The 16,509-nt window shown below is 32.1% G+C and overlaps 2 protein-coding genes across 2 annotated transcripts in view; both read left to right on the top strand.

Moving 5' to 3' along the window:
* The window catches only part of LOC139511702 (failed axon connections homolog), a 69,413-nt gene that overhangs the window by 14,916 nt on the left and 37,988 nt on the right, over window positions 1–16,509 (top strand). The gene's annotated exons all lie outside the window — the stretch shown is intronic.
* On the top strand, window positions 1,904–15,484 carry LOC139511693 (uncharacterized). The gene is made up of 3 exons (XM_071298714.1): window positions 1,904–2,333; window positions 10,811–10,960; window positions 14,971–15,484. The coding sequence occupies exons 1-3, from the start codon at window positions 2,111–2,113 to the stop codon at window positions 15,372–15,374; spliced, it is 777 nt and encodes a 258-aa protein (XP_071154815.1). The 5' UTR covers window positions 1,904–2,110; the 3' UTR covers window positions 15,375–15,484.

The following is a 16,509-nucleotide window of genomic DNA, read 5'->3' as shown; positions in this document are numbered from 1 at the left end:
TTTTTTAAATTTTTGTGTCATTCTGAAAAACACAAAAAAAAATATGTATCTGACCAAATGATACAAACAACAAACAAATCAAGTTTTCAAATAATAAAAAAGCAAATCAAATCAAATTTTGAGTATATATTATAAAATTCGACCCAACCTGCATGTAACTGTAAAAAGTATGACATCACATTTAAGTGTAGTTTTATTACATACTTATAATTTTAACAAAATAGTGTGTATTTAAAATGTCTTTAAAAATCTTCGTGTGACCAAAACTGACTTTAAATTGAGACAAAAATTAGGAATTCCATATTTGAAGGTTGTCAATAGAAAAGATTACCAAAGTGAGGTCAATTCAAGTATTTTAATAATTGTTCCTACATTGTTTAGTTTGTAAATTAAAGTCATAAGAAACCTCATATTAAAACAGAATATGCATATGTTTTTTATAACTAGTTTTCATGATATGTACAACTTGTGTACATATACTTTTTTCTGAGGAAAATTCTTTAATTTGTCCACATTTAGAAGAAGCTTACTTATTTTTAATTCGCCGACATATTTTCGGTATGCATAGTGACCTGAGTGTAACCCTCCTCGTAAAAATCCGGTGATCGCAATACGCATGGATCTGTCATTAAAATAAACAAATATCTACTTGTACATGTTAAACACGTGCTCAATACCCATGCTTTTTGTTATTTATTTACTATAAGGTGACAATCGGTAAACTTCGGCTTCAAAACACGGCATTTAATGAGCAGCCATATTTGTTAAATCATAATAGACAGAGAGAAAAAAAATTCACGATTATAAGATATATTTGCGAAAAAAATGAGAAAATCGTGCACAGAGGACTAAGTTTATGATATTTACATTCATTGGTTCAAGAATTGGATAAACATTATTTTTCACCACTCACTCCTTTCATATGACTTTAATTAAACGTTCATCGCATAATTATGACGGCGTGCACAAAGCTGAGTCCACAAACGTAACGTCTTCAAATTACTTAAGTTAAACCATTTACGACGTCGGCATTTTCCCCCAGAAAACAAGCGCGTTACAAAAACACTGGACACTTAGTTTATCAAATAACTTTAAATATTTACGTTCAACATATTTCTGTTTTCTTTCGAACAAAAAAGTGCAGCAAATGCACATTCTGTAAATATAAATGAATATATGCTGAGAGCAGTGAAATGGAAATGATTAGCGACTATGTCGTGGACCCTTTTCAGAAAATAGCGTTAAAACGTCATTTCTTTAGATTGTAACATAAAAAAATCAGGTGTTCAGTCTGATCGTTTTTGATTGTTTTTGCGATGAATTTTCGTGTGATGTGCGAGTCCGAATCCGAAAAATCTATTATACGAAAATGCAGGAAAATATGTTGAATTTGTATAAGTTTTAGGTCAAGAACTCTAATTTATGCTTATTTAATGTTACAAGTTACACCGTATTTTTGCCGTTTTCTATGTGTCCGTTTCATGCTTTATAGATTAAATTTTAATTTACCTGACTAGTAATGTGGATTTTAATGGCATGCATTCATTGTTTTATCATAAAAAAAATCTTTTTCTTATTCATTTTCAAAAATATTTCAAACACGGTTGTATAAAACTATTTAAAAAGCGCATTTTACAGTTGCCGTCAACTTTGTACAAAAAGGAAATAATACAAGGTTAAAACGAGGGATTTAATCAAAGATACGTGGAACCATTATGTGTCATTTTGATCCTTGTGAATATCTTATTAAATATATCGGTTATGAAGGTAGAATAAAAATAAATGCGCTTTTCAAAAATTTAAGTATAAGGCAAATATGTTTTTCTTTCTCCTTTTTAATTTGATAATTGACTTTATTGTTTTGAACATTCTGAATAAAATACATGTCTTGTAACCACGCTTTGTTAGCAAAAATATGACAACACACGACTCCTTTTTTATGGTTTAAATACCCATCGGGATCCTCTGTTTTTCTTGTAATTATACAAACCTTTAAAAATGTGGGCTATGGACTAATTACTAGGGCTAAGAACGGAAAGCAGGAAGGAGTGTTTTTAGAAAACGTAGTGTAGACGCAACAACTATAGTTTGATCAGGTTATTCTTGACAAATGGAGCGAAGGAAACACAGAGGACTTGTTGTTGTTGGGTTTTTGATGTCCTTAATTGGCTTTGTTGCCCATGGAGTAGCATCTTATTTGCCATACTGGTATAGCCAGTCTGGTGCTGGTTATAGTTATCATGGTGGATTATGGCAATATTGTTACAAAGAATCAGATGACGACGACTTGACGTGTAAAGACGTGAAAAATCTATGGAAGGATGGTGTGCCTTGTGAGTATTTTCCCATTCATTCAATATTAATGTTCGTTTTCTTTATACATATATATAATATATATATAAGTGCCTATAAATAGCAACACATGACATACAAATCTATGGGAGTGTGGATTAATCAGTACAGAGATTAATTCAATTACACAAATAAATTATAGAAGTCAACACCGAATGGGACACCACGGCGAGAAGGAGAAGAGAAAACTTTTGGATCCACCAACTCCACACTTTAGAACCTGATGGTCTTAACGAAAAAAGACGAAAAAAGATACAGGAAAGATAAAGAATAATTTAAAACAAAGCATCGTCCTTTTTATCCCGTAATATTGGCCAATGGACGTTGCTAACTTCAACTACCAATTATGTATTTTTAAGGTAGCTAAATCCAAGTGCAACATGTACATTGAGCTGCAAAATTTTCTTATTTTCAAAGCAGCTAAATGCAAGAGGTCATATACATTGAGCTGCAAAATTTTCTTATTTTGAAGGCAGTTCAGTGCAACACAGACGTTGAGCTGCAAAAGTTTCTTATCATCTACATCCGATTTCACCTGGATAGATGCACGCTTGATAAAGCTAGTTGGTCTAGCGAAATATTGCGTTTATTTTCATCATTTTGTAAATATTTTAAACATTCTTATATTTACATACTAAATAGTGTGTTAAAATTACATTGTTAGGCAATCTATAATATATATATATATACATTAATCGAGCCACGTTTCGATTGTATTACATTAGTGACTTTAACAACGAACTATGCGGTATGGGTTTTTCTCATATTTGAAGACTGTACGGTGACCTATTATAGTTATTTGCCTCGTCTAACTCATTTAGTCGCTAGTGGAGAGTTATTTCATTAGTAGTCATACCGAATCTTTTCATCTTTAAATTCAACCTTTCAATCAGTTTTACAAATTCTACATCATTCATCTATTTTATTCATTCATTCACCTTTTATTCATTCATTTTCATTTATTTTTTATGTTGTGCGGCCTATGTTTTAATAGGTAATATGGCTCCGTCGCACCCGTCTTGAGAAGGTATTACATATTAGGAAATTGTTAGTGTTGTCCTAAACATGTCTTGAACTTTAATATTACTAGATCACACCCGCGAAATCGCGGGCATTTAGCCTGCGTGGTTGAAAGTACATGTATGTAAACTGTTGTAGGATGAAATTTTGTTAACGATTTTATGTCTGGAGGATATCAGAAAAGGTATCAAAAGTCATAGTTACTTGGAGACAGGACAATTATGTTAACCCCTCTCCCATTTTTCCAAAGTCCTTTATTTTTTTTGTTTTCTGTTAAATTCCATAATTTTCGCGTTTCTATATAGTGTGAACATACGTATATTATGGGGACGAAGTCCCCAATTACGGTAGAAAAATCAATAAAAAAAAAAAAAAAAAAAAATCGGAAAAATTTCCCGAATTTTTCATTGTACTAATGAACTCAAAATCGTTAACTTTTTTTTCAGATCTACTTCCGTTTCCGGTCTTCTCTCGTTTCCGGTCTTGGTTGCATGAGACTTTGAATAAAATGTATATTTATCAACATATCAACAAATATAGGAAGGAACTCAACACCCAATCATTTTTAATAATTGTTTGATATGAAAAAAACGTTACCTGGATAACAGCTTTTCTTTGTTTACATTGAATATGACGTCATAACTTAAATAACGTCACAACTAAATCCCTAACAACAGAACCAACATCGGAAACGTTACGGTATTTCTGTTTCTTTTATCAATATGTTTGAATTAAAAAAAAATTACAGACTTCGTCCCCAATTTTAATTTTTTATATCTTATAATCCTGATTTAATTATCAATTCAAAACTTCCTCTCCATGGCGGTCACAGCTTTATTATATGGAAATTCTCTATATATTATAAGAGTATATTAAAATAGTCTGCAGAATAACGGGGAAAAACTTGTCCCCGAGTAATTATAAGTTTAAAATCGGAAGTCTTGCCTACGAATTAAAAGAGGGACGAAAGATACCAAAGGGACAGTCAAACTCATAAATCTAAAACAAACTGACAACGCCATGGCCAAAAATGAAAAAGACAAACAGAAAAACAATAGTACACATGACACAACACAGAAAACCAAAGAATAAACAACACGAACCCCACCAAAAACTAGGGGTGATCTCAGGTGCTCCGGAAGGGTAAGCAGATCCTGCTCCACAAGTCGGTCTGATGACGGAAACAATATCCGGATGACGTTTTTTTTCGTTTTTCTCCAAAAATAACCCAAACTGAATAATTATAAAAAAAAGTACCTATAGGACACAAAAGCATGATGATTAATTTATTGCGGAAGGAAGAGAAACGACACACAAAATGAGGTCTTCTCGTTTAAAAGTATAGATAGATGAATGAGTTATATCAAAGGAATAAATACATGTACCTGCCAACTTTTCAAAATGCCCATGTTGGTTTTACGTGCAAGATGGCTCATATAGTCCTACAAAATCTTCAAGGGGGCCTTCAAATATATATTTTATGTTGTTTTGTTAATTTTTTATACTTTTCAACCCTATATCCATTGTAAAACTAATTGTTTTGTTTAAAATTGTGGACAAAATCACCCTTTCAAAATTTCCATTTGAAGCCTCCATTTGGGAAATCCCACGCAAAAAATGACAGTTTGCAGAAATGGAAACTTGTTAAAAAATCTATGTAATGTACGTAATGCTACCAGGCTCAAGCTAGCAGCCACTCGCTAGCAACCAGTTTTCGGATATGTCTATGAACCCAAAAGTTGCATAAGATTCAAACGTACTCAAAATGTATTATTGATATATAACCAATATATTATTAGTGTTAAATATATAATTAAGCAATTGGTGAACTATTCGATGATTTAAAAATATCTAGTCCTGTTCATTATTTTTTAAGACAATAGTAATCGATGTCAATATACCAAACAGCGTACTCCCTGCTTTTAATTTTAATAGTCAACAGTTTTGAGTGTACATAGAATCCTAAATATGTATTAGAATTATTAAAATGCTTACAAAATTGCTTGTAACAGGGAATTGACATTGAAATTATAAATTAATTTTGTGATATTATCTAGCATATTTACCTGACGATATCAAGAATTTGGTATTTAGTCAAATCTTAACCGGAAATTGTGATTCTAAAATTTATTTAATGTCAACAACATGTCGAAATATTTAGGCTTGAAATAAATATATTTTTGGATAGGCAAGCACACGAGGTGTATAGTGTCTTATACGATTACAGGTTTGTAATGTTTAACAACCATATTATATCAGTGTGAAAACACGTTAGTTATGAGATTTGAAAGTCAAGTAGTTCGAGCATTTTTCTGAGTAAGTGTTAAAAAATTTCAAACAAATATTCTTTACTGTGGTTAGCATTCAATAGTCGTCAGTATCTATAAATTAACAACTTGTGGTTATATTGATAATTTAGAATCTTCCTTGAAGGTGGTGCACGAATTCGCAGCTAAATAACTCGATCGATGTGTCATTTGTATACAAGAGTTATATTCCTTTGAACTATGAGTCTATGTTTAATTTCATAAAGTCAATATGTTGATTGTCTACCTTGAACAGGGTTATAATTATATCTTATAAATATAGTTTTTTTTATTGAATTTAAAATCGTTACAAAATCAGTAATGTACTAGATACTCATATTTTTCAATAGTTTATCAAAGACATTTATGTATATCTATAATTTCTTTTATTTGTTTTGAAATGTTTAAAATTAATATATACCAATATAAAGAATTATTTTGTTATCTTATAAATATTTTTTTTGGTATTTGTAAGTATTCATACCGTGTTTATACGTAACAAAATAAACAAGGTCAAATCTGCCTTCATCATCACTAACTTTCTAAGAGCGATGAGACAAACTGATCTAAATCACAGATCACAGGCACTTACAGAATAAAACTTTCCTTTGTTAGGGGGAAATATTCTGAAACAAGTGAATATGTCACAGAAAAAGCATCTTCCCAGTATTCATGAAATTGCTCTCTATTAAAGCCATATCCTGGAAATTATTAAAAAAACTTTTTTCCTACTTTTTGAGGTACAATATGCCGGTGAAAAACATTAATTGTGCTGTCAAGAATACACTGTTTCAAGTTGTGGTATGCATCAAAAACTGTCCAACAGCATTCGTCATTCTACTCGTAAAGGCATGTGTTTCTAAGATCGGTATGGTGTATACCATTATGCCAGAACTCAAATGAAGCATTAAGCTGATGTAACTTATCTGCTTTACTCGATCCCTTAAGACAAATACATTAAAGAAGTGTAATAACGCCTAACACAAACACAAAACGGTACACCATAGTCACCATTTTATTCCAGAAGCTTCTAACTGATGCCGAATGCTAGAGTGTAAAATTGTAATTGGGACCTACCCAACACAATTAGAACTTTTATGAAAAAGACTATAAATGAAAACAGAACTATATCATCTAGATCTTCCTATAATGATTGAATGTTAGGAAAATTGACCAGAGTTATCTTACTTTAATCACAGAGAGGGGAAAGCAAACAATTTTTAATTTAAGCCTAATTAACATTAAACCAATTTTCCATTAACAAATAAAGTTACCTTATTGAAATATAAGGACTTTGTTAGCTAAATCTATCAATTTTATTAGATATTATGATTTTTTATGACAATAGAGAAACATGCTATATTATCAAATAGCTTTCCATATTCTCGGCATCCTGTCAAATAGTTCCTGAAAAGTTATTATTGTTCTGCATGACAAGAAAAGAAAGTTGCACTCTTGCATTAATATTTTTTTTAATAAGAAGAATCTGTTTTAACGAAATATTCTACTTCTGAAGCAAAAGTTATCGCTTACTTTGTCGAACGTTTTATGGATATAACAATTATGAATGTTTACTGACATATTTAACCTTCGACTGAATCTTTTTCTTATTAGCTGTTATTAGTTACTTCTCAAAAAAATATTGCTGTTTTCCTTACTACTTTATTGACGACAATATTTATATATAGGTGTATCATAACGGCTCGTTTGTTACATTTAGAGACCGGGGAGCATTATTAATTTTAACCTGATGTTCAACCCTCGTAATTTTGTAATATGGAAAAGTCCTGTACACTTTTGTACTCAACCATTTCCTACATTTTGTGGTTCAGGATATTCCTTTCAGTTTTGTCTTGGGAAAGATTATGTTTGACATTTTTGTAAGACATCGTGTTCATTTAGAAAATATTCTTCCCAGAAAATCATCCCATCGATGACGATAATGATTTAAAGTTGTTTCTGAACCGCACGGTAGTTACGATAAAGTGTGACTGTCCGTTTTTTTTCGAGTTTAAATGATTTGATTTTGATTTTGATTTTTGGTGTTTTAACGCCACTTTTAAGAACCACATTTAGGTGATTTCGTGGCGGCCAGTTTGTATTAGTTGAGGAAGACGGAGTGCCCAGAGAAAACCACCGACCTTCGATAGGAAAACTGACGATCCTAGTCATTTAAAGTCATAAGAAACGCGTGACCGGTGAAAAATAATGTTCTTCCAATTCTTGAACCAATGCATACAAACATCATAAACTTAGTCTTCTGTGCACGAATTTATCCTTTTTTTCGTGTAAATTTCGTACAATCGTCAATTTTTTTTTCAATCGGTCAATGTTGTTGTGAAAATATGGCAGGTAATTAAAGTTCGTGTTTTGAAGCCGAAGTTTAACGATTGTCACCTGTTTGTCAACAATCGACAAAAAATCAACAAAAAAGCATGGACATTGAGCACGTGTTTAACATGTAAATTCAGATAATAGTTTATCTTAAGGACATCCATGCGTATTGTGATCACCGGATTTTTACGAGATGGGTCACACTGAGGTCACTTTGAATACGGAAAATATGTCGGGGGAATTACTTCCTGGAAAGAAGCAATCAAAATAAAGTAAACTTCTTCTAAATATGAATAAATTAAAGAATTTTCTTCAGAAAAAAGTATATGTACATAAGTTTTATAATGAAAACTATCCATTGAGTTATAAAAAAACATATGCATTATTATTTTTGATTTGAGGTTTCTTATGACTTAAAGATTATAGTCGAGGGCACCCGCACGAGCTGGGTTTAAATTCACAACCTCAGTGTTGACTGGCTAGTGATTACAGTAGTATATACTTAAAGCACTCGGCCACTGAGTGTAAATGAGGTTTTATCAAGTGATACATGCATCACATGCGATCAGATACAATTACTGCTATTTCGCGTATTCAATAGTTTTATTCATGTCTTGAGCTTTACAAAACGTTTTCTAGTTTGTAACTGTAATCTAGCAAAGGGATATATTATATATTCCGAACAAGTTACAACACATAGTATGAAATTCAAAACAGTGTAGCTGTGGCCATTGATTGACCCATCAAAATCATCCATTGACTGGGACAATTTACGTGAACGTTTGTCTGTAACAACCACTGTTCATGACGTACCTACGATAGACATTTAAACTGTGGGGTCAACAAAGGTTTCTTAACGCCTTTAATTATAAAATAATTCGAAAAATTAATCAGGAATAACCTTTGTGTTTTGATTTATATAATTGATATAAATCAAAACACAAAGATTATATATTAAAATTATAACGTTTTGTTCTGAAAATATTGTACAGTAGCCTTTCAATATCAAGATATGTCAGACAATACTGGATTCTTTGCAAAACTGTCTTTAGAACCAAAAACATTTCATGCTGCAATAATAATTTACATGATTTTTATATATTACAGTGGTGAAACAATGTACTTAAAAAATAGGGTTAAGAAAACAAACGGACAGAATTTAAAAATTCAATAAAATCCAACATTGTACTGATTGATACCTTAATTTGGGAAACCAATATTTATTTATAAGTTTTAACAGGCTTTGAACTAGCTCTCAGATTAAAATCAATACACTGTATCTACTGGTTTTTATTGTTCAGTTAAGTCGGTTTGTTTGAGCTATTGAGTTAAGCCATTTTTAATTGCTTTTTAAAGTTTATTTTTATTTTGTTGCTGTAACGCCACTGTCCAATATGAAGGGAGGTTGAGGTCTTACAAACAAGTTTAACACTACCGCAATCATTATATGCCTATTCGAAATCAAGAGCCTGTAATTTAGTGGTTGCTGTTGGTTAATGTCATTCATGTTTGCGGTTGTTGTTTTTTTTCGTTCATTGTATTGTATAATTTACGTCGCTAGTTTTCTCGTTTCAATTGTTTCAATTTTTCACGTTGTGCTATGTTATAGCTGACAATAAGGTATATGGTTTTCTCATTGTTGAAGGCCGTGTCATGACCTACATAACTACTATTTTCGTCATTTGAACCTTTATAGATAGTTGTTTTATACCACCTCTACTTTTCTTTATATATACGTCTGTGGTCACATTAATGTTGTTTTCAACACGAATGTTTAGAATGTGATGTTCATATTTGGTTAAATCGAGATACGTATGTTTGAAACGATACAACATGTGTACCTGGGAGTTGGCTTGTTGGGTGGTTCAACCATATTTACAAGGGCATAGACATTGAGCACGTCGTGTTACTTTTTGGAATTTGCGGTCCTCAATGCGCTCCAACTTTGTACTTGTTTGGCTTTAGAACTGTTTTGATCTGAGCGTCACTGATGAGTCTTGTATAGACGAAACGCGCGACTTGCGTATTAAATTTTAAGCTTGGTACCTTTGAGAACTATTAACGTACAACCGTATTTTCAAACTATTTTATTGGATTGGTTTCGTTTACAACTGTCTGTTCTTGTCGAGTGATCTTTCTATATACAATTTGAAATCTTAAATCAAAATATAGCAATTATAAAGTTGTTGCTGATCTTGTTAAAAAATAAAGATTGATATTTTACTTCAAGTATATCCGTTACAAGATTTAATTTGTACTCTTTTTATGTACAGTTTGAAGAAAAGTTTAAACGAGTTATATGCATGTATTTCTGGTCTTTTCGATCTGTTCACATCCAATGTTTATATCGTAAAAAAGTCCATTTGAATTTGCTTTGAAACTCATTTCCATTGGTCGTCAATGCTCAACTTCGTACTTTATATGACCCTTTAAACATTTTTTTTATTCGAGCGTCACTGATGAGTCTGGCGTAAATATAAAATTTAATCCTGGTATCTATGATGAGTTTATTTCCAAAGTATTACTTCTGCGAGAGATTTTTCTATTTTAAATTTTGCATATCGGAGATTCCGTTAGGATACAAATAATTGAAGATAACAAACTAGTTATGTACACATGACAACGAGGGAGTATAAAAGACAATGAACATAAATAGCACATTATATGTCAGAAATCAAGACCCAAAGTTGAAAAGAATCATTGTACACTTAATAGTTGTCTAGCAATATTCAATAAGTTCAGGGTTTGATTTTATCATATAAAATACATTTTTAAAAGTAACTCTTTTTATATTTTAGGGTATCAGAGAGCATGCCAAGTTCTAGCGATAGGCGCTACTCTCTTAACATTAATCGGAATAATAATAATAATAGTAAAGCTGTGTAAAGGTACAGAACCTGGGTGGAAAAAAGCCTATCCTGTTTCGCGTGTTTTATTTTTTGTTGGAGGTAAATAACTGTATATGTTTTAGTTTTTGCAATTATTTTTATTGTTATCAATATGCATGAAATATTTGTCACTCGACATTGAGTAACTAATATTTAGTTCATTAATTTCAAAACATACATTATATAGATTCGTATTCATTGATCATTTACCTGAGCAGAAAATTGACGAAGCATGTTTATGTCAAAAGGCATCTCGTCATTTTCTAAAACAAAAACTCATCGGAATATTCAAAGACCGTGTTGATAAATATTCCGTATCAACTTCACATTAATTTCTTTTTTGTCATATATGTTTGTTTTTAAAGTGATTAAGTTTTTAACAATGTTGACTGCTGTACCCCTAGTTTGATATTTTTACCTAGCATGTTTTTACGTTTTGTTCACAAATTTTGTAAATGCAATGGAATTTTATGCGACTGTCACACAAGCGAAAGATTTAGCTTGCTATAAAACCAGATTTAATCCACCATTTTCTGCATGAAGAAATGCATGTAACAAGCCAGGAAGATGACAGTTGTTTTCCGTTCGTTTATTGTGTTTGAGCTTTTGATTTTGTCATTTAATAAATGACCTTCCGTTCTGACACATTGAATATCCCTAGGAGTTCGGTAATTTTGCCTTAAACTTGTTACAGGAGCAGCAGTCTTCCCCCGGTAGGTTGTTTTTGTCAATTTGTTTCTTTTGAAAGACATTACTTTTCTAATAGTCAACATAAAAAAACATTTCTACAGATAACCGAATTATTTTTAAAAAATGTTGTCAATGGAGCTAGGTTCTGCTTGCTTGACCCGGATGTAATTATACGCAGTGTTCTCCAGTCTGATTTGAAATTCAACATGTATAAGTAAATAAAGGCAACGGTAGTATACCGCTGTTCAAAAGTCATAAATCTATTGAAAGATACTCGCTGTCCCTAAAAAAATATCTTTCCATTAGTAGCTACTACAATTTACAGAATCAAAAGCCTTTTTTGCGTCGATGAAACAAGCAAACGTTGAACGTCTTCATACTTTCGTTTCCATGTATCCTATTCTGTGTTTACATCTTTATTCACATTTCCTTCTGATGTTATTCTAATACTTCCATTGTTATTGAAGAACCTGTCATTAGCTTTTCATAATCTGCCAAATTTCTTCCAAAAGTCTCTTATGGTATTCTCTGTCGAAAGATTAACTGGTTGTTGGCGCATTTGATAACTTTATTCTTCTTTGCTTAAAAGCTTATCGTACGTATGTCAGAAATTGGTTTCGCACACGTCTTTTTCGTAACACATCCTTTCTATTTCAGTCCTATTTTGTCGTGTTCGCAGGTTTAATCCCAAAGCCCTTCGAGATTCTCATTCCAGTACAGTGTATGATTTGTATCTTGATTTTCCTTTTGCCTTCCCGTATTAATTATCTACGTCTGACTTTAAATTTTGAATGTGAAAATAGAAATTTTTCCAAGTTTTTTTCTAATTAGTGAGCTGGTTTGGGAGAATTTCACAACATGTGGAGCAGGATCCGCTTACCCTTCCGGGGCACCTGAGATCACCCCTAGTTTTTGGTGGGATTCGTGTTGCTTATTCTTTAGTTTTCTTTGTTGTGTCATGTGCACTATTGTTTGTCTGTTTGTCCTTTTCATTTTTAGCGATGGCGTTGTCAGTTCATTTTCGAGTTATGAGTTTGACTGTCCCTCTGGTATCTTTCGTCCCTCTTTTATTTAGTTAATAATGGACGACGAACTAAAAATGACGAGAAAAGCTAACATTTGTGTGTTTGGATCAGGTGCGCAAATTTCGAATGATTCTAAATTTAAAGATCTGAAATAATTAGTTAATTTAACTATGTACTCCCAAACTCTACTCATTATAAACTAACCCTTAGAAAAGGTAAACTATTGTCAAAGAAGTTCTTAAACTACCGACTGACAATAACGGTCTTCTATTTACTAGACTAAACTGCTTGGCCTAGTTAACTAAAAAGTAAGCTTTAGTGTTGTGTCAAATTTTGAAATATTAAAACAAATCTCGAGTAAAGCGGAAAATAAAACTTGCATGCAACATTTTAAAACTTTTTCTTCGATATATTAGCAAATATTTCATTAAAATACAAAAAGTATATTTTAATATGAGGCAGGCATTACCTGTAAATGGGGACGAAGTCTGTATGAATTATTTTTTTGTAATTCAATTATTTGTCAAAAAAAAGACACGGAAATACAGTAACGTTTCCGATTTTGGTTCTGTTGTTAGGGATTTTAGTTGTGACGTTATTTAAATTATGACGTCATATGCAATGTAAACAAGAAACGCTATCATTAGGTAACGTTTTTTCATATCAAGGAATTATTAAAAATGAAATAAGTATTGCGCGTTCCTTCCTATTTTATACTAGACTGATAAATATATATTTTACTCAAAGTTTCATACAAGCGAGACCGGAAAAAGGAAGTATATTGTACATTTCTGCACAGGTCCGGTATTTCAAAACATGACATAAAAAAAATTGAACGATTTTGAGTTCATTAGTACAATGAAAAATTCGGGAAATTTTCCCGAATTTTTTTTTTTATTGAATTTTCTACTGTTATTGGGGACTTCGTCCCCATATTAATATGAGGCAGGCATTACCTGTAAATGGGGACGAAGTCTGTATGAATTATTATTTTGTAACTCAATTATTTGTCCAAAAAAAAGACACGGAAATACAGTAACGTTTCCGATTTTGGTTCTGTTGTTAGGGATTTTAGTTGTGACGTTATTTAAATTATGACGTCATATGCAATGTAAACAAGAAACGCTATCATTAGGTAACGTTTTTTCATATCAAGGAATTATTAAAAATGAAATAAGTATTGCGCGTTCCTTCCTATTTTATACTAGACTGATAAATATATATTTTACTCAAAGTTTCATACAAACGAGACCGGAAAAAGGAAGTATATTGTACATTTCTGCGCAGGTCCGGGATTTCAAAACATGACATAAAAAAAATTGAACGATTTTGAGTTCATTAGTACAATGAAAAATTCGGGAAATTTTCCCGAATTTTTTTTTTTATTGAATTTTCTACTGTTATTGGGGACTTCGTCCCCATATTATCTAATGCAAATCGTCAGTTCAAATTACTAGGCGAATTAACAGTCAGCGGTCCGTAAGCAGTCTTCATTGTATTTTATTAACACTGATAGCTTTACCATCGTAGTTTACAACTAATAGTTCGTTCGTTTCACAATTGTAAGATAGATCAGTCGGTTGATTAATACCATCGGACGGTATCATGTCAGGACGATAGCATGTATGTCATCAGATATTCTATGTATGTTGCTTAATATAAATCCTGCTATATGCACATTACCACGGTCATCTACCGCCACACCACGGTCACCTCCCAGAGCATGACTGCTGTATATCTCACGTTCTTTACCATCCGATGTAACGACGAAGACTTTATCACTAGAGAAATCTCTACAGTACATGACGTCACCATCTTTGTTACTACATGTGTTATCAGGATCAAATGTTGCCACACCTTTGGTTGTCAGGAAAAGATATTAGTAGATGTGGTATGAGTGCCAATGAGACAACTCTCCACCCAAGTCACAATTTGTAAAAGTGAACCGTTTTAAGTCAAAGTACAGTCTTCAAGACGATCTTGGCTCACACCAAACAGCAAGCTATAAAGGGCACTTAAAATTCATGGATGTTGAGTCCTTTTCAATTTTAACTCCATTGAACGTGTTTGGGAAAATGTCAGTTTCTTAAAATCATTAAAAAAAACGAGCAATGATTTTTCTAAGAGGCTAGTTATATAATTAGTGATGACATGTAGAAAGAATGAAACATCAATTTGTCATTCAATCTTGAACTCGATTCCTAATCTCTGATACCTTTTATGGGCATGTGAATGACTTTTTGGAAGTCAAATAAATTTAAGATTTTCAGAATTTGAGTAGGTTTTTAAGTAAGAAGCAAATATATGCAAACGACCTTATTCTTTAACAGTTAAATGTTATTTCATATTTTTTAGGCTTGATGATATTTGGTGTGACCGGACTGTGGACGGGAAATCATGAAAAATATGTTAGAGAAAACAAGTCATTTGCTTACTGGATCGAAATCGGTGCAGGTTTTCTTCTCATTATGTCTGCAATCCTGCTTGCAATACGGAAGTATGCTCCATCGGATCCCTATAGGACTCCAACAGCTCAATCACATCCAAGTATGACACCAGCAGCTCAATCACATCCAAGTATGACACCATCAGCTCAATCATATCCTAATACGATGCCAACACCTCAATCATATCCCAATACGATGCCAACACCTCAATTATATCCTAATACGACGCCAGCAGCTCAACCATATCAATATATGCCGCCACCAGTTCAGGCATATCCTTATATGGCGAATCAAGGTTTTGCGAGATATTAAGTTGCTTTAAACTAAACACTTTTCCGTTCTATATTCCCATACTTGATAACTTTAAACTCTGTTTTTTTATTTGTACAAAATAATGCGTTATTAAAGAATATCTATATAAACTGTTTTTCTTATAAGGTCACTTTTTCTGTTTAAGTTTTTAGGCAGGAAAAAGGAGATAATGTGATATTAGTCAACAGACGTCACAACCATCAACAACATAATATAGTTATACGGATACATAGTGATTACAACGTCCTTTCGAATTATAATTTTGTTAACGTTCCTTGTATGTAACTAATGCGAAATTGAACATCAGCACAAAGGACGAAAGCGTTAGTTGATTCCTTATAGAAATGATTACCCTTAAAGGAACTGTTTCGTCCGTTTTATCCTTTACAAAAACAATAATAGATGAAGTTAATTTGAAAACAGCAAATACCAATATAATCACATAAACAAGATCTGCAAATAAGTCAACATGACTTTCGATCGTTATCGGATATGATTTAAAAGTCATTGCCCTTCTTTGAAGATTGTTTTGTCGATTTTATTTCCCTTCCTCTAGCTTCAGTTGGCAGGATACAATAAATTCAAAAAAACAGTTACTAAATTTTGTCATCGGTACAAAGACGTTATTTGTTAATATAAATCAATGTGCAGACATCTTATACGTTCAGGTATTTCGCATCAAATCTTTTATTGTAATTTTCTTTAAAAACAATCATGAAAATATGGTCTTTCACCTCAATAGTAATACCAGCCAAACCTTCCAATATACTTATTAAGAATGGATTTAGTTATGATACTGTTGTCAGGGCATCAAAGATGACATTTTTTTTTAAAATAATATCGATTCACTTGCCAGTATTTTAATGAAATATTGTTTAAAAAAAATCTAAACCCCTAACGGGATGTATTGACCTTGGTGGTCATATGATGAAGACATAATCTTTCAATCGGTTAATTGAGTTTGAGCTGGCATGCCAGTAACTGCTAGTATTACTGTCTTTATCTATGTTCATCGTTGTCATTTTCTTAGGGTGCATTCTTTCTAACACGATTAAGCGCGCACATGTTTTGATCATGTGTTTCTAACATACGTTTGCAAAGTTTACATAAACTTTGACAAACTATGCAATCGCTC

The sequence above is a fragment of the Mytilus edulis genome, chromosome 2, assembly GCF_963676685.1.
Source record: "Mytilus edulis chromosome 2, xbMytEdul2.2, whole genome shotgun sequence".
NCBI classification, from domain to species: Eukaryota; Metazoa; Mollusca; class Bivalvia; order Mytilida; family Mytilidae; genus Mytilus; species Mytilus edulis.
The sequence above is the reverse complement of the archived record's forward strand: the minus strand, read 5'-3'. Positions and strand labels throughout refer to the sequence as shown.